This window comes from Cnephaeus nilssonii, assembly GCF_951640355.1.
Source record: "Cnephaeus nilssonii genome assembly, chromosome: 11".
Taxonomy (NCBI): Eukaryota; Metazoa; Chordata; class Mammalia; order Chiroptera; family Vespertilionidae; genus Cnephaeus; species Cnephaeus nilssonii.
In genome coordinates, this window is record NC_137082.1 from 91149407 (window position 1) to 91169620 (window position 20214).

General features: G+C 55.1%; 1 protein-coding gene across 1 annotated transcript in view; it reads left to right on the top strand.

Annotated features, from left to right (window-relative positions):
• CDH2 (cadherin 2) overlaps positions 1 to 20214 on the top strand; it is a 204567-nt gene that overhangs the window by 12643 nt on the left and 171710 nt on the right. Inside the window, exon 2 of the mRNA XM_079784015.1 lies at positions 11118 to 11229. Coding sequence (XP_079640141.1) covers positions 11118 to 11229 — 112 coding nt within the window. The remainder of the gene's footprint in view (positions 1 to 11117; positions 11230 to 20214) is intronic.

Consider the following 20214-nt stretch of genomic DNA (forward strand, 5'->3'; position numbering starts at 1 on the left):
CCTTTGTCAAGTATGGTATTTCCGTAGGTTTTTAGGTTTCATTCTTTTTCTCTCTCCGGTTTCACTGGGTTAGCGGCTGAGAGAGGCCGGGTGGCGCCAGGTGAGGAGTGGAGGTGCTGACTTGGTGGTGGTGGAATTGGACAGCGCGTTTGACCTGGCTAGCGCTCAGGGCCCCGGTGTAAGCGGGTTCTGAAGATCCAACGGGCTGCCCTGGCCGGCTGGCTCCGCTGGAGAATCGCCCTGGACGCCAAAAGGTTGCACGTTCGTCTCCTACTGGGGGGCAGGTGTGATCCCCTAACTCAGGTGTGTGCGGGAGGCAACCGATCAGTGTTTCTTTTCCACACCAGTGTTCCTCTCTCTGCGTGTCTCTCTCCCTCTCATTCGGTCTTTACTGTTTTAAGTACTTTGCATGTATTAACTCACTTAACTCGCAAAGAAAAACGTTATTCATTTTACATACGAGAACACCAAAGCACAGATGGGCTCAGCCACGGGGCCGGAAGTGATCTGAGCAAGTGAGAGAGCATCCCGGCGCCAGCAGCCCACGGCAGAGCTGGGGTTCTGGGTTTGACATTTATTTAAATGCAGGTAAAGCAGTTTTAAGGCAGGATTGCCACCCGGTTCCATCTTGTATATGTATGAAGCTCAACCTTAAAAAAACGCGTTTTCTATTGCAAAATATTGTGCATGTCGAGGAGTATATAAAGCATGTATTTTCACAGCTTAAGCAATAAAGTGTATAAAATATGTCAGCGTAACTACCAGCCTCGTTAAGACACAGGATAGTGCCAGGGCCTGGGAAGTCTCCAGAGGACTGTGCCCACCCCTCCCTCTAGCCCAGAGGCTCCTCACGTGGGCACATGCCCCCAGGGGGGCACTGTGACTTTTAAGAGGGGGCGATTCGAGAATGAGTTATTAACTGAATTTTTTGCATTTCTTACGGTTCCAGGGGCCTCAAATACAGCATATAAATATAGATTGTGACATATTTATGCATTTCAGTTCTCTATGATACAGTTTGAAACTTTGCTATTTTTCCATATCCCTTCATATTATTTTTTAACAATTTCTTAGTGATTTCTTCCTCAGCACTTCAACTGTTCTTTTATTTTTGTCTTTCATGGATGCCGTGTTCTTTGGAAGCTTGTGTAAACCAAGTTCATGGCCTTTTAGGCTTCCTCCGCATGAATAGGAGCTCACTTTTTGAATAAGAAGAATTCTATGTCATGGGGAGGGGGCATCAGGGTTTTAGAGATGCTTGGGGGGGCGTGGCCAAAAAAAGGTTGGGAACCACTGATCTAGAGGTACTGCTGTTTTTGCTTTCCTAGTAGTTACTCCTTGCTTTTTGGAAATGATTTACCACCTCTGCGGACGCTCTTTTTCTACGATGTGCGTAGAGGTGACGGGATGCGGGCCTCTCTGGACCGCACGCCCCGGAGTGGACTCGGGGACTCGCTGGGCTGCCAGCTGCGTGCGTGCCCGTCTGCACCCGCCGGCCCTGCCAGCCCGTTTCCCAGGCTGCACGTGTTTTTGTCTTTTCCTGATTTTCACGTCCGTGTTGGAGCTACCCTTGAACCTTTCTCCCAGTCTGTGGACTGCATTTTGCTCCCTCTTTTTAGTTCCCAGTTGCCTGCTCCTGGTTACTAATGAGGCGGAGATTGTTTTTTGTATTATTTTTTAAATACATTTTTGTTGTTGAAAATATTACAGATATTTCCCCTTTTCTTCCTCTTCCCCCCACCCCCACCCCCACCCCCAGGTCTTCAGCACCCTGTTGCCCTGTCCCTGGGCTGTGCATGTCAGCGCTTTGCTTTCTCTCTGCTGGTCCCCCCGCCCCCACATGGAGGTGTGTGCTGGCCTAGAGCAGGAGGAGCCCCGGCCTGTGGGTGATGTCTGGCACTTGCCTGTGGCCTGGCTGGTTGTTCCCACTGCCTTTGGGGACCTTTTCCCTCCTGGGCTTGTGGGGTGTGTTTCCCGGGGTGGATGGGAGCCTTCCGGGGAGTGGGCTCCTGTGAGGAAAGCTCCTGTTTGCCCGGTGCTTAGTGTGCGGAGGCCAGCCCTTCACAGCCATTGTCTCCGGTAATCCTCACACCACCCCCCCATTGTCTCCGGTAATCCTCACACCCCCACCCCCACCCCAGGGAGGGAGGCATTTCTCCCCACCATTGTACAGAGGGCTGGACAGAGCCAGTCACAAGCCCTCCACCCACAGGCCCCCCCGCAGGAGGTGGCCAAGGGGCGGGACGCTGTGGCAACAGATCAGCCTGTCTCCCGGAGACATGAGGACTTGGACTTTGGAGCGAGGACTTGGGGGATCCCGGTGTCAGGGAGCACACCTGGGCCTCAGGCGGGGGACAGCGCCCAGGTGGAGCCCACGTAGCGAGGCCACCACGGCAGCAGGCGGCTCTGTCCCTGCCCCGCGCCCCGGCGGTGGCATGAGAGGGAGGGGACGATGGCTGCGCCGTGGCTGGTTCTGTGAGTCGCCCTCTTTCCCGCTCTCCGTGGCCCAGAAGTGGCCAGCGGGTCCCCGGAGGCACGCGGGACCGTGCCAGCCCCGGGCTCCCCACGCCCCGGAGACGCCGCTGTCGCCCTCAGGCCCTGCGCGTCCACCCCGGTGGCCGTGGCGCCGCCGGCAGCACCGGATTCATTCGGCCTCTTTTTGGTCTCCTCGCCTTGGCCTTTACGCATTCGGTAACGCTGAGTCCTTGAGAGGCGATTCGGTGTCTCTGAAGGGACCTAATAAATGTGCTTCTTATCCCTCTCCGCGGGGAACTAATAAGGCAGCCAGAGGGCGAGCAGATAGCGAACCCAAATGCCATCTTTATTCCTGATAAAGGCGCTCGCAGGACGTGCTGAAATGTCAGGTCTCCGAGTCCACCCCCCACCGCCCGGCGCTGCCCATGAGGGCCGCCTCCCCCCGCAGGTCTGCCTCTGCGCGTCCCCGGACTTAACGGTGTTCGCACCGCACGGCAGGCTGCCCCCCAACAGAAAAGCGGGGAGGGGCTGGGGTGGGGGCTGGACTCTGTAGGCCCAGGTGTTCCATCCAAGGGGGTGGGTGGGGGGAGCTCAACAGAGGTCGGGTGGCATGGCTAGTGTAGCGCCCTCTTCCTCTCTGAAACCAATAGAAATATATTTAAAACATATAAATAAGAATAGCAAATAGTGTTCGGTTCCTCAGTCTCTGGGCAGCAGAGGTGGAAACATCCCCTTCCCTGGCCTTAGGGCCTCTGCGGATTCAGGCCCGGGGCCTCCGCCCTCCGCGAGGCCAGCCGGCCGCGGCCCCCATCACGCCTTTGGCTCAGGTCACGGAGAGCCCCTCCTTCCTGAGGTCCTGGGCCTGTGGCCTTCCCCGGGGCCCGGGGTCGGCTTCAGGCCCTGCCTCTGTACCAGCCGCTTCCCTGGAGAAAAACCACCGTAAGTTGTGGTCGCACACGGAGATGAAAACGCCCGGTGGCTTAGGCAAGGCTCTTGCCGCTGAGAGCCACCTGCCGACTCGAAAACCAGCCGCACTGCCCGTTCAGGGCGCCCGCCAGCCAGTCCCAGGACGCGCACGGCCTAGTCAAGGTCAAGCCCCTTCCCCTGCCCGCAGCCCGGGCCGCCCTGAGGTGTCCTTCCCCCTTGGCCTTGGCCTCCTTTTCATTTCCCAGGGTCCCCGGGGACGACAGGATGCCAGCGTCTCTGGTGGGACCCAGGAAACAGCCCCTCTCCTCCCTGCGCCCCCGCCCCCAGGTCTGAATCGGGTGAAACGTGAGCCAGAAAAGTCAACAGTCAGAAACGGCAAAAGCCACCAAGGTTCGGTCAAGGCCGGCCGGAGGGCGTGCCTTTTGCCTGTGGGCCGGGCCTGTCTGTTGCTAATAGGGAACCCCGGGTCCCACAGACATGCTCACACAGGCTGCAGGGGATCTGTGAACTCCCGGCGTGGAAAGGGAGGCCACCTGGCTTGTTTCTGTGGGCCTGCGACTCCCAGGCGGGGGGCGGGCGGGGGGGACCGGGCAGGGCTGGCCGGCCGCTGGAAGTCAGTCTGAGTTGAGTTCAGGCTTGGCCTCTGCTCTGTGGGCTGCACTTCACAGCTGCGGGGTGTAAGGACCCCCTTACGCCGTTAAACATTATCGAGTCCCCCAATGAGCTGCTATAATGTGGGTACTCTTTATCAGTGTTTAGCGCACTAGAAATCAAACTGATAAAACTAGGTAACATGTAATTCCCTTAAGACAGTGGTTGGCAAACTGCACCTCGAGAGCCACATGCGGCTCTTTGGCCCCCTGAGTTTTTAGCAAAGGCCAGCTGAGGAGTACCCTAATTAAATTAATAACAATGTACCTACCTAGTTTAAGTTTAAAAAATTGGACTCTCAAGCGAAATTTCAATCGTTGTACTGTTGATATTTGGCTCTGTGGACTAATGAGTTTGCCGACCACTGCCTTAAAACTATTAAACCAATTACATATGTGACACAGATACTGGTGTTTATGAACTGTGGGGAGCGGCCACAGTGTTTGGACAGGTCCAAGCCTCGGACTGATGAGAGGACACAGTCCTCTCGTGGCCACGTGCAAGTCCCAATGATAGCCAACAGCTGCGGTTGTCAGCGTGAACTTATGGTCCCAACACGTGGCCCCACGTGCCTGCGTGATGGAGGCTGCAGGTAAACAAAGCCTGATCAGGTGCATGTAGTTGAGGAGGATCGAAACCCACGAGAAGGCTGTAAACATCTTGGCCACGCCCTCATTTGCCTCGTGGCATCGGCTATAAAATAAAGACTCGGTTTGTGGGTGGCGGCGCTGTCTGTCCATCAGAGAGGCGGCGTCTCACCGAGCCCCAGCTTTCTCCTCTTGTCTGTCTGTCCTCAGTCCTTCACCGCCCGCTCAGGCTCGCCGTGGCCGTGCTGGCGCGGCACAATGAACCCCTGGCTGTACTTTCCAAAGCAGGAAAGTGAAGTGAGTGGGAAGGAGAGGGTGGCGCTTTTCTGTCTTTGCACATCTCGCGGCCAGCTTACTAGGGGAAGGCAGCTGGTTCCCATATCGGCTCCGTGTTTCCCGTGTGAGGGCGTCACGCGTCACGCGGCCCCTGGGAAATGGCAGTTCTCACCGTGAGAGGAGGAGAGCGAGGAGGCACGTGACGTCACAGGTGAGAGGAGTGTGGCGCTTTTGGGTCCTCTGCAAGGCCCAGCCCCACGTGGAGAGCCGCCGTGCGGGGGATGCTGAGTGGTGGGTGGGTGGGGGGAAAAGGGTTGGGCTGGGGGAGTTACCGAGTTCCTTCCACGTGGGGAGGGGCTCCAGGAAGGGGGAGCATTCCCCTCTGCGGTCACAAGGTGGACTGGCACTCGTCTCCCCCAAGAATGGCTGGGAGGGAGGGAGGAAGAGCTGGGCACTTGGGGGACCGCATGCCATCGGTGCAGGCAGAGTGGATGGCAGCCAGCAGAGCCGGTGGGAGCCGGGGGTCTCAGCCAGGAAGGAAAGGCTGTATCTGGTTTGGGCCGCTGTCAGGTGTGGGATTCTCAGCCAGGACCCTCACATGCTCCTGGTGAGGAGACCGAGGAGCCCTTTGGGGCTTCGGGGAGTATTCAGCGCCCGGAGGCAGGAGCCACCTGGGGGAGGCTGGATCGCAGAGCCAGGGGCAGGGGCGGCTGGAAAAAGAGGCTCCTGGTCACGGGGACCTAAAAGCGGGGCGGGCCCAGGGCGTTAAGCTCACCGCGTGGAGACTAGGGAAACGAGTGAGCCCGAACGAGAAGCCCCGTCGCCCCGAGTTCAGAGCTGGAGCCGATGGCCTGATGCGAACAGGCACGCGCCGCCTCCGCTCCTGTGACACGGCTGTGACACGGCTGTCCTCAGACGAGGTCGGGCAGCAGCCGGGGAGCGGAGCGCACGCTGTCAGAGGAAATTGAAGCTCAAGATCCGTGAGCTGATTGTGCGGCCGGGTGGCCCGGCCCTGCCCGCGGCTTCCTGCTGACGGTGGGCGCTGGCCTCCGCAGGACCAGAGAAGGGGAGCCTCCCCACGGGCCCCAATCCCCACGGGCCCCTCCCCACGGGGCCCCTCCCCACGGGGCCCACCATCCCCACGGGGCCCACCATCCCCACGGGGCCCACCATCCCCACGGGGCCCACCATCCCCACGGGGCCCACCATCCCCACGGGCCCCAATCCCCACGGGGCCCACCATCCCCACGGGCCCCAATCCCCACGGGGCCTCTCCCCACGGGGCCCACCATCCCCACGGGGCCCAATCCCCATGGGGCCCACCATCCCCACAGGGCCGGTGCAGGCAGACAAGGATCAGAAAGGTGGTTTCACATCAGAGAGCCCCATGTGACCTGGGGGCAGGACTCCCTGCTGATCATTCTGGAAGGCGGGTGTGGTTTCAGTTTCCATTGCTCACAGGGACCAGGAGTGGCTTTGGTAGGAGCTGGAAGGATAATTGCTTCGCAATTCCTTTGGTTGTTGAGTTACCAGGCCTGCAGACCAGGCGGAAGGTGGCTGTGCCACGCCTGGGGTTGAGGGAGGGACGGCTGAGTGACTGTGTGGCTCTTGTTAAATATACGGACCCACCCCCATCTCTCCAGACTCTAGTCAGTGAGTCTTGCGCTGGGATCTAGGAATCTGTATTTTAGACAGAGAGCCCAGATTACCCGCTACGCTGAGCCAGCTCGGGCGCTAAATGACCTCACTCGTATGTGGGATCTAATGAACAAAGTAAACTGATGAACAAAATAGATCCAGAGACACAGAAGCATGGGACAGACTGGGGGATCTCAGAGGGAAGGCGGGGGAGAGGGGGAAGAGAACTTGTGTGCATAACCCATGGGCACAGACAATAGTGGGGTGAAGGCCTAGAGTGGGGGGCGGGGGTGGGCCAGAGGAGGCCAATGGGGCAGAAAAGGGGACATTTGTAATACTTTCAACGATAAAGATTTTTTAAAAAGCTATAAAACACACACCAATAAGTACGTAGATAAATGGGCTGTAGGACAGATACACTAGGTCCTAGGAGTTCGATTCATGTTGTATGAGTGTTAATCCCACTGTTGCTAACAGCTGAGGCCCTGAGTAGCTGTGTGCCCGTCGGTTCTGAGTGCCTCACTCGCTCGATCTCATCCACGCCTCACGCTGCCTGAGTGGGTGCTGTGCTTACACACGCTGTGCGATGGGACGGGACTTCTCTGAGGGCACAGCCGGAAAGCGATGGGCGGGGTGCAAACTCGGGTCGTAGGTCGTCTGGCGTGTTGAAAGTCCGTGTCCAAACTACCCACGCCTGCCCCTCAGAGCCTGGCTTGTGGCTCCGGAGCCCCTGCAGAGCAGGGTGGGGAACCTTCTTCTGCCAAGGGCCACTTGGAGATTTATGACCTCGATCACGGGCCGCACAGAACGGCCCCCTTAGGAACCAGCCTGCTGTCGGTGGTCCAATGTGTACTGAACGCCCCTAATGCCTGGGCAGGGCCAGACCAAAGGACTTCGTGGGCCTTGCATGGCCCGCGGGCAGGACGGTCCCACCCTGCTGTCGGGAGCAGGGCCTGGGTACGAGTCATGCCCTGTCTTTCAGATCTGAGTAGCATCTTTATGAAGACGTTGGGGTGTCCCATAAGGTCTTATTGATACAGAAAGTCAGGAGGAGCCACTCCATCTGGATGGAATTACTAGTTTAATGAGAGCAGGTCTTGTAGGGTTAACTGTGGATTGCCCTTCCCAGGAGCCCTAGATCAGCAGCAAAGAAACGGGAAGCCGTGACTCAGTGCTGGCCTGGTGTAAGCCATCAGCTGACTGCGACCCCCACGTCAGCCAGCAGGGCCTTGGTCCGCGCCTCTTCTTTCTCCCGGCAAACTTGTCGTCCTCAGAGGCGAGCCTGCCTGTCGCTCGGCTGTGGCCTCGGTTTCCATGGCAGGTCTGCGGTCCCCGTCTTGCGGCCGCGTGCGCATTTCGTTCCCGATTGTCATCATTTTGGATGATCGCTCTTAGTTCGTGCCACCCGCGTCCAGGGTCACTGAGCTGGAAACGTGGGGCGGCCCCATTTCCTACCCCCCTCCTTCCGCGCGGAGTCCTGTCCTCGGGGAGCCCTGTCCTTCTTAACTGTCTGCGTGCTGACACAGCCGGCCCCCTGCCCGACTCAAGTCTGTGCCCTGCCTTGTCTCCCAGCTGTCACTTGTCCCCCCTTGACCTCCTGTCCCCCCCCCCCCACACCCACACACATTTCCCAGGAAGCATCAGAGAATTCTCTATCAAACACCACCCGCTTCTGCTTAAAATCTGTGCCTGGCTCCCCCAGGCCCCCACCATCTAGGATCGAACCCCGTCTAACTCTCCAGCCCCAACTTTTGACTTTCTGCCTGGCTCCCTGGACGCCAGGGACACTGCTCATTGTCATTCCCCAGGCGGGACGCTGGCTCTCGCTGCCTTGTTCCAGCTCGGGCAGCGCTGCCTGGATGGATGGCTTCCCGCCACCCCCATGCCAGCTACTCCCCCACTGCCAGCTACTCCCAGGCCCTGCGTGGGAGGCCCCCAGGCCCCTGTGCCCTCTGCACATCTTCACTTCCCAGTCTGCACGAGCTGTTGCCATCACCCAGCTCTTTATTTCGTTCCCACGTTCAGCCTTGAACTTCTGAAGGGCAGGGTGGTGGCTTCTGTTCCCAGTGGCAGATGGACAGCTCGGTCCATGTTTCTTGAAAGAACCGTGATTACTGGTTGTGCTTGGAAAGACTCTATGGTTAGAATCGTGCCTCTTCCTCCGCCCCGAGGGGAGGGCGTGGGGATCCCCGCGAGGTGAGACCCTCTCTGCTCATTTGTAAAATGCGAATTGCTTCCTGGTCTGCAGAACTGAGCACACTCCCTCCTCCGGGCTCTGAAGGCCACAGTCCCCATGCCTGCTTTTGTCTGGCCAAGAGAGTTTTCCACCTTCTTAAATGCCCGCGTGCTTTTAAAAATAATCAAAGGAAGAACGACGTGCTTTGACACCCAGAAGGAAGTGACATTCCGAGTTCAGTGTCCGTAAAGTTTTATGGGAACGCACGGTGCCCTGTTCCTGTGTTTCCGATCGTCTGTGGCTTTTTGACGACATCAGCAGACGGGCATGGCTTCAGCAGAAATCCGAGGGCCGGCAGAGCCTCAAATATTTACCGTCTGGCCCTGTTACAGAACACACTGCTGACCCCGCTTGTGGGGCCCGGCCACAGTGTCTGGACAGGTCCAAGCCTCGGACTGAGGAGAGGGCTCAGGCCTCTCGTGGCCGCGTGCAAGTCCCAGCCTGGAGGGCAGGGCTTCCCAGCACCATGATAGCCAACAGCTGTGGTTGTGAGCCTGAACCTGTGGTCCCAACACGTGGCCCCACGTGCCTGCGTGATAGAGGCTGCAGGGAAACAAAGCCTGATCAGGTGCGTGTAGTTGAGTGGGACTGAAACCCACGAGAAGGCTGTAAACATCTTGACCCGCCCTCACTTTGCCCCGTGGCATCGGCTATAAAAAAAGACTCGGCTTGTCTGTGGCGCTGTCTCTCCATCCGGGAGCAGTGTCCCACCCAGACCCAGCTTCCTTTCTCTTGTCTGTCTGTTCTAATCCTTCAACGCCCCTTCTCGGGGTCACTGACCTGGCTGAGCTGGCGGCACAGAAGGCGCCCTGGGGCTGAGGGTGCCACGGCCCTGCCGGCCGCCTCACCCACTTCGTTCAAACCTGAGAGCACACACGTGACACGGCCTCTCCCTCGCTGCGGGGACCTTTCTGAGGGGCTGGGTCTCTCACATTCTAACTTCCAGGGTGTCCTCTCCGCCCGGGGAGTGGGGAGTGCATGCTGCTGGGAGCCACGCGCCGGGGCTGTGCTTTCTGGAAGGGAGAGTTTTCCAATAGGAGTGTGGGGAGCTGTTTGAAGAGAAGGTGGGCTTCCCACTGCTGGAGGGGTCAAAGGGCAGGAGGACACCCCTTTTTCTTGGGTGTCACCCTTGTGCCTACTGACATTTGGGGTCGGTAATTCGCCGGGGGCGGGGGAGGCCTCCTAGGCCTTGGGTGATGGTTGGGAGCCATCCTGAGCTCTAGCCACTAGCACCCGCCTCCCAGCTTCAGCAGCCAGCAACGTGCCAGACACTGCCCCCCAGTCTCCGATCCACCCCTGCGCACCCTGTCTCCTGCCTCCTCTGCCTCCCCGCTCCTCAGCCTGCCTCCACGCCTCCTCCCCCATGCTGGGGTCCCCCTCAGTGCAAGGAAGTCAGTAACTCATGGCCTTGTCTGAGGGCTGGGTCCTGTGAGGGTGGCTGGGCTGGAGGGAGCAGCGGGACGGCGGGTGGGCTGGGTGGCGAGCGCGGGGCGGGGCGGGGCTCTCAGCACCAGGATCACCTGTGTAGGTGACAGGGAGGTGGCCAGAGCTCACTTTCCAGATTGAAGTCTAAAAAGGAAACATACTTGTGGATACTATATACATACTATATATATGTATATTTAAAAATATTTTTATTTCAGAGAGGAAGGGAGAGGGGGGGAGAGAGAGAAGCATCAGTGATGAGAACTGGTGACTACATGCAATCAGTGTTCAAGCCCGCAACCCGGGCATGTGCCCTGACCTGGAATTGAACATGACCTCCTGGTTCACCGGTCAGCGCTCAACCACTGAGCCACGCCGGCTGTATCCCTACCCTTGGAACACACACACATACACACCCACACCCACACACACACACTTTGGATAGGTTGCATTACTCGGTATAAAATACACTACACCCTGCAGTGAATGTACGTACCGTCGCTTCGTGTTTTAATTATCGGAGTAAATAGTGACACAGACGTCCCCAGTCAGAGCGTGAGGTGAGGATTAGAAGGCCGTGTGCTGGGATGTGTGCACTTCTCCTGAAAAGTGAGGTTAGCCTTGCCGGAGTGGGGCCCGCACGCTGCTGGGCGCCCCCCCACCCCCCCCACCCCCAGGTCCCTGCTGGTTCCTCAGCCCCAGGAGCAGGTCATGGGAGGCCCAGTTGCTAGGAGAGGCGGGATGTGTGTTGTTTACATGTTGCTGGGCAAGAGGAGTGGGGTTGGTTTCTTCCACGCCGGTTATCGAGAAGCTGACCCTCCTGCCTCCACAGCCCGGGGGTCACCGTGGGGGACGGGGTGTTTGTGGGCGCAGCGCTGAACACGCTCTTTTCTGTGTTGCAGGCTTCCGCAGGGGCCTCCGGGGAGGTCGCCACGTGCAAGACGGGCTTTCCCGAGGACGTGTACAGCGCGGTGTTGTCCCAGGACGTGCACGAAGGACAGCCTCTTCTCAATGGTACAGTCCCCCCTCTTTGTCCACAAAGGCCGCCCATCAGCTCTGCTAGCAAGCGGGAGCTTCCCGGTCACCCCAGGAGAGGGTGGGGACCTCGTGTGCGGGTCAGAGGAGCGCTCCCGGGTCCCTCACGCGGTGTTGGAAGGCTCTTCTTGGTCCTTTCCATTTTTAACTTACGGTGGAAGCCATGGCACGACCAATTTTTACGTTTTCTGCACGTTTTACTTATTTCGAAGGATAATACTTAACCAGCCATCTGATTCTAAATGGTTTTAAAAGTTATTTACAGCTACAATCCACTTACCATTTTGAATTAAAGAAATTACTGTGATATTCTGTTTGGTAAAAGATGCCAAACTTTAATATTTAGCTCAGTTATGACGAACAGCTTTAGCAGGTGAAGTCTGAGGCAGGAGCGTGGAATGCATGCTTTCGCTATGACATTGTTTATAGACATTACTCAGTAGCTAATTTGGTTGTTGCATATGTGAATGTCAAAGATAGACTCCTCACCTGCTTAAATATGGATCAAGTTCATGTATAGTTGTTGTAGGAAAACTCGTGCCATATGAATAAAACCTGAAAGAAAATGTGAACGTCAAAAGCAAAATTGACACCCCCCCCTTTACCTCTAATTGAAATCAAATAAAAGATTGGTTAGTTGAATTTTCCAGGACTTATCATTGCACAGAATGTCATTGAAATGTGAAAGCAAGAAGAATTGATTAGTAAGTTGTATTTAAATTCTAATTCCCCACAAACGGTGCATCTCTCTGAGGTTGTTTTGGAGAGCTGCTTTTAGAAAAATCTGTGCAACCTCAACTAATTAATTTACACAGGACTCTACCACAGCCCTAATTGAAGTGTCTGCAGCCCCAAAGAACTGGAGTGGGGCAGGACTTAAGAATACCACAGGCAGAGAACTTGGAAATGTTAATGGCCTCTTAGCTACTCACATTCTTGCTGCAGGTTGTCATTTGTATCCTAATTGTGATTTGCTCACACCTGTGTGATCTTTCTGAAGCTGATTTTTTTTTTAAAGACATCTTCTCATCCCTGCCTCATTACATGGTATTTTAATGAGTAAATATTAGATCAGCCTGTTTCAATATTGAATTGCTATCTCATCTGATGGGTAATGGTTAACAAGATAGCGGTTTCATTCCAATCAAAGTGTGCAGATTTGGTCGAGCTTAATGTGAGTCTTGGAGCTTTTCTGCACATGCGTCATTTTCTTTAAATCCCTGAAACTATTAGGTGGCACCCGAGGACCCATGTGACCTGTAGATATTACTTGAATACTGAAAAAAAATAATTGATTCGGTTTTATAGAATCAGTCAGGTGGATAAAAAAAAATGTCAGTGGAATGGGTTGCATTTTGGCAATTTATTTTTTAGATTCATTTTTAAATGAATAATTCCTCCTCCTCTCTTTCCTAAGAGCTTGAATTTATTGGTTGCAAATAAACATATGGTCTGTCGGTAGAAACCACTGATGTAAGATGAAATTCCTTGGCATGTTAAACAGGTCCCAAAATGAAAGCCTGTTTTCTAATTGTCCGAGAATGCCGGTGAGGGTAGAACTCGGGGAGAGCTGCCTGCCAGTGTCTTTTTCGTGTCATCTGTGCACGTGGACTTTTCCTTGAGTTCCAGATGCGGGAGATTGGAAATGCTTTGGACTCTGTGCAGTGCCGTCACCAAGAGAAGTGTGTGGTCGTCTGTGGTAGGATTTCTTTAAATCCCGGGGCCCAGTTCTTACCATTTTTATTTTTTTTAGCTTTTTAAAAAAACCTCTTCCTCTCATGACACATTATTAATTTTCATTCTATTTCAATCATGGAATATGTTAAAGGATACCAGCATCTCAAAGCTTAAAACATGAACTTCAAAATATTGATCCATAGGGGGAAAAAAAATTCTTTTCGGGAGGAAGAAAACAGACTTTTGTGATACATCGACGTTCCTTTTTACAAGAGTGTTGTCACTGGCTGAGTTTCTTTCGGAGAATCGTTACTTCGAAGAATCCTGGGTTTTTGCCTTTTGTGTCTTAGGGTTGTTTTTTTAGTGGATGGTCACCAGAAGGTGCATCTGTACCCTGGACCCAAGTACCATGCCGTGATTCTGGGCATGAACTCTGTGGCCTCAGAAGTCCATTTACCTCACACCCTGAGGCTGCACGGGGTCTCTGCTGGGCCGGCCAGAGGGAGCACTTTGCCGTGGTTTGGGGTCCCACAGTGTTTGAGGAAAGAGGTCATTGTACCTCAGAAACGGGCAACACTCCCCACTCTTTGGCAAGTCCTACCCTATTAAGGTCGACTTGAGAGTCAAGAATTACGTTGAAGTTATAACCTATAATTGTGGACGTTCCCGTTAATTTCCCATTGATGAGGGTCGGGGGTGGAGGAGAGTGGTCCAGCGATGCGTACAGTGTGTGTTCATCGGCTACTTCCCGGCGACTAGACCTCGTACGGAAGTGGAACATTTTGGTCCGTAGCTGCCACGGATGCGGGTTGTTCTGCAGACAGTTCAGTAACAGTCTCTGTGAAGGCGCCTGAACACCATTCAGCGTTAGATGGAGATGGGTGTTCGTTGTGTTAGAAAAGCTGTAGAGAAGAGATGTCAAAGCCGGGCTCCAGCTTCCCAAGGTTTCCTCAAGCCCGCAGTCGCCAACCTTTCGGACCTCATGGCCACCGCCAGCTTAGGAGCACCCCCTTCTCCCCACCCCACCCCGTTTTATGTTGTGCCGCGGGAGTGACCTGGAGAGAGGACGGACCCGGTCACCAGCTCTGCCCCTCCACGTGCTCTGCGGTGCATCAGCGAGCTGCTTTGTAAAAGCCCGAGGGGGCGAGTGCACGTGGCGACGAGCCTTTCCGTCCCTGTCCTGTCCTGGGGGCTGTGCCCCCTCTTCTGGAAACCGCTCAGCATGTGACCGTGGGCCGTGGCGGCCTCTGTTCCGTGTTGTCAGCACCACCAGGCCTCGCGTCACGGCGCCCTGGTGCGTCCTGACAGGTTGCGTGCGGCGCCCTCCCTTGCGTGTCACGCTGCTGGGCAGCTTCTTCGGTGGGGGGCTTTGATTTTTCTGGAGGGATGTTTTCTTGGGGGGTTTGTGTTCCAAAGCAGAATTACTGGGCCAAAAGGCACGTCGAGCATGGCGGTATTTTCCTTTGCGTTTTTGTCGGCCTCGTCTCATTAGGGCTGAACTATGTTCGTTCTTCTCTAATCCTCGTTTCCAGTGCACTTGATAGCGTTTTTCATTTTCCTGTTTCCCCTCGGGTGAAAAACATTCCTCTTCTATCCCGCGGTATTTTCCTGTGTTTACCTTTGTAAGTTAGGATCATTTGTAAGCACTTACTGCCAACCCCGCATTTTCCCGTAAGTCCATTGTAGCTCAGAGAGAGTGTAGGTTCTTCGGCTCTTTAGATTGTTAGCTGCAGAGCTGGAGTTAGAACCCAGGTGTCCTGCTTTCTGATGATTTCTGGCTAGAGGCCCGATGCACGAAGATTCGTGTAAGAATGGGCCTTCCTTCCCCTGGCTGCCGGCACCGCCTTCGCTCTGGCCGGAGCCGCCTTCCCGCCTTCCCATGCTGCCCAGAGGCCCTGAGCGGCTAGGGTGGTGTGGAACGCCTGCGTCGTCGCTATGGTGGCATCAGTGTGCCCCGCCCCTGGCCACTCACACCTGTGTATGCAAATTAACCTGCCATCTTTGTTGGGTTAATTTGCATACTCCTGATTGGCTGGTGGACGTCACAAAGGTACAGTCAATTAGCATGTTACTCTTTTATTAGTGTAGATGATGGTGATGATGAAAACCCACTAAGGTAGAACGCAGGGAAGAGTGGGGGCTCATGGATGCTAGCCTAACCGGTGTCTTGGGACAAGTTTATCTCAGAGCAGGTCTTCCTCATTCCCACTCAGCACCCTGACTGTGTGTTACTGGGCACATTGGAAAATTGGTGGCTGCAAGGTGCACCCCCATCATGAAAACACCTCTCCCGTACTGTCGCCATTAGTATTTTGTGCCTCCCTGTTTACAAGCAGAACGTGTAGGGCTGTGCAAAAGCGTATTTAGCCCTTGATGGTTTAACTTCCAGTCCACCGAGCTGGAAAAATCTCTAGTGGCGGCGCTTTAGTTGAAAATAAAATACCTGCAATCATACGTTCCCATCCTGTGGCCAGCGGTGCACCTGACACTGGAGGGACAGCCGCCCGGGAGGCGGGGAGGGGGCGGGCAGCGGGGACGCCCGGCACGTGGAGCGTGATGCTCCCGGGCTCTGCCTGGGGCCTGCGCTCAGACGGCTCCCGGCACACGCGCCGACTCGGGCGCCCGCAAATAGCAACGTGCAATTACCACGAGTATTCTCAGCAACTTCATGCTCCAGCGCTGGGCAGCGCATGGTGATTATTTTCAATCAGATGGAATTTGATTTAGATTCGTTTACCGACTGATGGAGTGTCCTGGGCATTTACATGCTCGGAGGGAGCTGTCGTGTGGTATCTTCAGGTGACAGTCCTGAAATATTTTTTAAAATATATTTTCATTGATTTCAGAGAGGAAGGGGGAGGGAGGGAGAGAGAGAGAAACATTGGTGATGACAGAGAATCATGGATCAGCTGTCTCCACATGCCACACTGGGGATCAAGCCCTCAACCTGGGCATGTGCCCTGACCAGGAATCGAACCGTGACCTCCTGGTTGTTTGTATGTAGTTTGTGGTTTGTAAACTATTTGTTTACCCATTCATTAGTTGATGGACATTTGGGAAGTTTTCACGGTTTGGCTGCTGTGAATAGTGCTGGTATGAATGTGTGTTTACATGTACTTTTTTGAGTACCTGTTTTAGGTTTCTTTGGGTATATGCCTGGGAGTAGAGTTGACCGCTCATAGAGTAATTCTATGTTTAACTTTCTGAAGAACTGTCAAACTGTTTTCCAGAGCATTTGAACCATTTTATATTCCAGTTAGCAATATACAGGGTTCCAGTTTCTCCACATCCTCACTAAAACTTACCTTTCATTTATTCTGATTGCAGACATTCTAGTGGGTGTGAAGTGGTTTTGATTGGTATTTTCCTAATGACTTATGACTCATGACATTCAGTCTCCCATCACGTGACTCATTTGTACATCTTCTTTGAGGAAGTGTCTATTCAGCCTTTTGCCCATTTTAAAATTGGATTGTTTTTTGTTTGTTTTTGAGTTGTAAGAGTTATTCATGTATTTGATACTAGACCAGTGGTCGGCAAACTGCGGCTCGCGAGCCACATGCGGCTCTTTGGCCCCTTGAGTTTTTAGCAAAGGCCAGCTGAGGAGTACCCTAATTACGTTAATAACAATGTACCTACCTATATAGTTTAAGTTTAAAAAATTTGGCTCTCAAAAGAAATTTCAATCGTTGTACTGTTGATATTTGGCTCTGTTGACTAAAGAGTTTGCTGACCACTGTGCTAGACCTTTGTCAGATATATTTTCCATTCTCTGAGTTGTCTTTTCACTTCTTGATGCACAAAAGTTGATGCAATCCAGTTTATTTTTTCTCTTACTGCTTTTTCTTTTGGAGACATATCTAAGAATCCATGTGTATGAGGCAGAAGTCCAACTTGATTCTTGATGTTTTGGAAATGGAGTGAAGGGATTTGATGGGTTGGATGGGTGGTATGGAAAGGGGCGTCAAGGATGACTCCGTGGTGTTGGGTCTGGAGACCGGGAAGGGGACAGTGACTGTGATGGGGAATATCGGGAATGTGGCTTGGCTCTGCAGAGATGAATGTCAGGGATGTCAAGGAGACCCTGAAACGCGGGCTTGGGGTCCAGTGGGGTGGTTTTGGCTGCAGAGTGGGCAGTCCCAGGTGTATAAACAGTAACGTCATGGCCCTGGTAAAGCCACTACGTGGCCGAGTTTGAGGAGGAGAAAACAAGGAAGAGAAGAAATGGTTTCCTATCGAGCCTCTGAGCCCTCCACTGTTGGGAAATCCGGATGGAGGGGCGGATGGAAGAAGGAGAAGGAGCGACGAGGGAGGTGGGGGACACGTCGGAGGGTGTGGGGTCTTCGAAGGCAGGTGAGGGCGTGTTTCAACGGGGAGGGACCGCCTGAGCCAGATGCTGCTGAGGCCACGAATCCGATGGGGCCTGAGGGGTCACCATGACTGTGCAGCCAGGAGGTGGCTGGTGCTTTGATGGGGTGTGCTCACCAGTCGGGGAGGAGGGACGCTGGATAGAGACGGAGCTTTTCTGTAAAAGCAGAGAGATTGGGTGGTCATCAGCAGGGGAAGTGGCGTCAGCCGTGGGTATTTTTTAAAGATGGGAGTGACGTGTTTGCCTGATGATGGCAAAGAACCCAGGGGGCCGGGGGGTGGGGGGGAGCGATGGCGGGAGAGAAGCGAATTGCTGGACAGTGGCGTGGAGTCGCCCTGAGAAGTGAGCTCACGTGGGCCTCGGAGGCCTGCGTGTCTGACAAGCGGCTCAGCCGCCCGATGGCCCTGCGTTTGGGAGCCACGCGGAACACGTGTGGCGGAGTCACGCCTCAGGGTTCAGAATGCGTCATCGCTGCTCGCTGACTTCATGTCAGCAGACGGTTGGTTTGGCAGGAATGGCGGCCAGGACAGAAATGAACCCCTTGGCGGGGGGGTGGGGGGGGTTGGTGATGTCAGCAGTGTCTTCCTTGCTGGAGCCTCTGTGACAGATGGCTCTCCCCCGCCAGCCGCCCCGGGAGGAGGATCGCTCCTTAGGGCCTGCCGCCGGGGAGGGCGCTGGCTGTCCGAAGTGCTGCTCCGAAGCTTCTCGGCAGCACCTGCTCCCGGATTCTCACCAGGGCCCGTCCCAGCGTCTGGCACCACACAGAGCGAGGATATCCTTCTATGTCCTGGGTCATTTACTGGGTCATTGCTCATTCCACTAGTGCTTTTTAAAAAATATTTTTATTGGTTTCAGAGGGAAAGGGAGAGTGAGAGAGATAGAAACATCAGCGATGAGAGAGAATCATGGATCCGCTGCCTCCTGCACACCCCACACGGGGGATCGAGCCCGCAACCCGGGCCTGTGCCCTGACCGGGAACCCAACCATGACCTCCTGGTGCATAGGTCGGCGCTCAGCCACTGGGCCACGCCGGCCGGGCTCATTCTCCTCGTCTCTCTGAGCATTGGTCACGCGCCAGGTGTTTTCCAGGGAGGGAGCCACGGTGGTCAGCAAGGCCCACAGCATGCTGGGGTTGGGACTTACCTTACGCAGACCTCCCAGTACCGGACACAATCGCCTTGGCTCCTGGAATCTGTTCTGCCACAGGCGACACGTCCAACAGTGTCTGTCGTGGTGTGAGCCCCTGGTTTCCTCCTGCCTGTCAAAGCCAGGACTCTGAGGCCCCCGCCCCCGGAGCCCGCGGCGCTGCCCGGCCGTGGCTGTGCCCTCTGCCTGCCGCTGAGCCCAAAGGGCACTCCCCGCGCCGCCCGGGGTGGGCAGCGCCTCGCCGGGTGGCCCGGGCAGGACTGTGGGTGACTAAACCCCCTGCAGGTTTTCAGATGCACAGCTCGCCGTCTTGCACGTGTGTCACTGATCTTTGCACTCACGTTAGGACCCGTTCGTTGTTCCCACCCACCCCGCCCCCCAAAGGCCACAGCTTCAGTAGAATCGGGACACCTCACTGGCACCCCGGGCACATAGCAGCCCCAGGGATCAATGCCAGCACTTATTTCATTTATTTATTTTTATTTAATTTTTAAAAAAATATATTTTACTGATTTTTTACAGAGAGGAGGGGAGAGGGAGAGAGAGTCAGAAACATCAATGAGAGAGAAACATCGATCAGCTGCCTTCTGCACACCCCCTACTGGGGATGTGCCCGCAACCAAGGTACATGCCCTTGACCGGAATCGAACCTGGGACCTTTCAGTCCGCAGGCCGACGCTCTATCCACTGAGCCACACCGGTCAGGGCCCAGCACTTACTTTAAATCCTCTTTTGAACAGAGGCGTGTACGGTCACATCTGAAAGTCTGACGTAGCTGTCCGGTTGATGGAGGAAGCTTGCAGGTGTGTGAAGGTGGACGTAAGCGGGATGTAGGGCATCCTGGGGAGGGGTTTCAGAAAGCTGCTGAAAAGTGGACTTTATTCCACACAAAAGAAAAATGACCTGTTCCCAGGAACGCACACGTCTTTGGAAAGCGCAGCTCCAGCTGTTTCAGAGTCTCCATTTCATCTGGAGAACGGTTGTGTCAATGGGTGGCTGCCCCCTAAACGGACAGAAGAGGACTCGGTGGGGGCGTGGGAGGGCTGAGTGCGGTGGGCCTCGTTGCCGTGTTGTGAGCCGTGTTGTCAGCCGTGTCTCCGCGGGAGCCTGGAGCGCTGCTCTCGTGGTTCCGTGTGGGGCCTGCAGAGCTCACTGGTGGGATTTGCCCGCGTGTGAGCGGAAAGCCACCGGCGTTCTCCCCTGTAATGTCCCCTCGTTCAGTGTGGACCACGTTCCTCTGGAGGGTGCTTTCCTCGGCTGTTACGTTGAAGACCAGGTCTTCCATGCTTTCCGAATGGCATTGCCTTGGACGCCGACATTCCTGCTCTCGTGTTGAATCGCGGGTGTCGGTGAGCAGGCCAGCCAGTTTTGAGCTGAGCTGTGGTGGCGGGGGAGGGGTCACTGCTAGTGGTAATCGTTTGAATGACAACGATGTCTCTGTAGAGTTTGTGTGGTTTTGAAGGCCACACATAACGGGCCACCCTACGGACCCGTCAGAGAAACGTCTCGGCGGAGCTGAAGATTGATTTGTCCTCCTAGTTCCCTGGTGACGTGAAACCCTGCCCATCTTCCCCTGGTGCGCACACGGCATTGTTCCTGAGCTCACGCACCAGTCCGCCGTGGTGTCGTCTGTGGGTTGTTGTCTGTTCTATGGCTGCGGAAGACACTCACTAAAGCATCTTGTCGCACTTACACTGCGGAGAAACGTCCCTTCTGAGGGAATCCACGTTATCTGCTCCCACTGAGAAGGCCACAGTGTGGTGCGGCCACT